Consider the following 2,017-nt stretch of genomic DNA (forward strand, 5'->3'; position numbering starts at 1 on the left):
TATTGATCAATAAAACATAACGTTTAGGTGCCATAGGACACATACACCCACAATTGTGGCAACAACAAGCCTTGAACTCGGTATCCTTTGATAATGATGCAAGCTACCAACCACTGAGCCATGGCTGGGGATAAGTAGCACTATTTTAGTTATAATTTAAGTTTTTAAAAAGTGAATATTTACCGCTTTGTGCATTTCCGAATCAGGATGGTAAAATATAAGCCTCGCATATCCAGTGAGCTCAGCTTCATCAAACTCATAATAAAAGGTGTTTTCCTCCATGATAACAGTTGCAGGTGGTACATCATTTCCTTCATTATCAGCATGTATATATGTATGGTCAACTTTGAGATAGGTCTGGTTCTTGCTGGGGTTATATTTAAGCTCCCTGTATTGAGGTGGCCGCATATTCTCTTCTTTGTAAGTTGTACCTGGGAAATATTTTCTAAATTAACAATTGAGCTTAAATTTAACGTTCTGTTTCTAAGGTAATGTAACTTTTACAAAAAAATTATAACAAACTTATAGTGGCAACCTTATAATGTTATATTTAAGCAGAGAAAATCAGCTGCTTTAGTTATAGTAGGACGGGACACCTTTAGCATATAATATCCAAATATTCTGATCGTGTTTTAAACGATTAACACAGTTTATGGGGAATCCAGAAATACAGTTTTATGTTTCTTTGAATGTTCTTTGTTTACTACCAAATCGGACGAGAAAACAGAATGAAAAGGTGTCTCATCTTTCCCCACCCTATTATATGTTAAACAAGCTATTCCATTTTTCATAAAAGATTAACAGACATAATTGGTGTAATACCTGCAGCAGCTGCAAGTAACAATGAACTAGAACCTCCCAATCCACCAGCGTTAATAAACTTCCCACCATACTGATATCTCCATCTACATTTCACTGCAATCCTTCCACCAGCACCACCATAACCACTACCGGAACCACCAAGGCCACCTCGGACGTTGATCTCACCTGATGGGGAAATTAGTTATAAAGTTACATACTTGTAATAATTCAAGAGTTTATGAAGAGATATAGAAAAAAAACCTTGTTAATGGGTTTGAAACAATGTTGATATAAATAATGAGACATTATGCATAGTGTATCTCTGAAAGTACAATGTTATAAGGTATATAAAAGACCAAATATGTGCGCAATAAAACACAAGCGTTATAACTCCCAAGCTACTAAAATAATGAATTTACTTCTTTATACATACCATGTCCAGTTATATTGGTTGTTTCAATCAATATGGATCCACCAGAACCCCCACCAGCATTAGGACCCAATGCATTGCCACCACTTGCTCGAAGTATTCCGTTCAATTCTAACAACTTCCCAACTTTCCAATGTAAATATCCGCCACCTGGTCCACCCTTTACTGTGCCTGGGTGTATCGATATATTAATTAGAATTAAATTTGACTGTAATGGGTTAAACGCCTACATGGGTTTTGTAAAATAGTCATTAAAAATAAATAAAAATTTTCAAATACAGTTTTATTCAGAGTCGTCAAACATTAAGTGGTGAATGCAATATACTTTGGCTCTGCATGTTTGTATAAACACCTAACAGCAGGGTAAAATCTGTTTCACGTTTAAGTACTGGAAAACTTAAACATATATGATGTCACACATACTTAAAACATTGACTTGACATATCATCTCAGGCACCTTTAACAATATGCCTATATCTACATTACTACAGATCTTGTAACTTGTGTATGAGATGGATGAGATTAAAAATAAACGTACCTGCGTTACCACCTCCACTACCCAGTTGGGTTGGTGTATATATAGAATCATAAGCAGCCCCACCAAAGTTAGGAGATGGTCCACCACCTTGTCCACCATGTCCACCACCACTACCTGTATTAGATGATGTTGTCCTACCAGCTCCAACCCCAAGCTCTGCAGCATGCCCAGAGTTGTCCATGTACAGTAAACCTAATAATACATACCAAAAAAAAGAGAAATAATGACAAACGAAATTAATTGTTCTT

At 36.0% G+C, this 2,017-nt stretch overlaps 1 protein-coding gene across 1 annotated transcript; it reads right to left on the reverse strand.

Annotated features, from left to right (window-relative positions):
- Positions 1-183: 183 nt before the first annotated feature.
- LOC104266235 (glycine-rich cell wall structural protein 2-like) lies at positions 184-1,957 on the reverse strand (the record flags this gene model as incomplete). The annotated part of the gene is made up of 4 exons (XM_018816881.1): positions 1,770-1,957; positions 1,235-1,402; positions 823-987; positions 184-431 (listed from the first exon to the last, which is right to left on the reverse strand). Coding segments are annotated over exons 1-4 (762 nt in total), but the record flags the coding sequence as incomplete, so codon positions are not given.
- Between the last annotated feature and the right edge of the window lie 60 nt (positions 1,958-2,017).

Source organism: Ciona intestinalis, unplaced genomic scaffold, assembly GCF_000224145.3.
Source record: "Ciona intestinalis unplaced genomic scaffold, KH HT001051.1, whole genome shotgun sequence".
Classification (NCBI taxonomy): domain Eukaryota; kingdom Metazoa; phylum Chordata; class Ascidiacea; order Phlebobranchia; family Cionidae; genus Ciona; species Ciona intestinalis.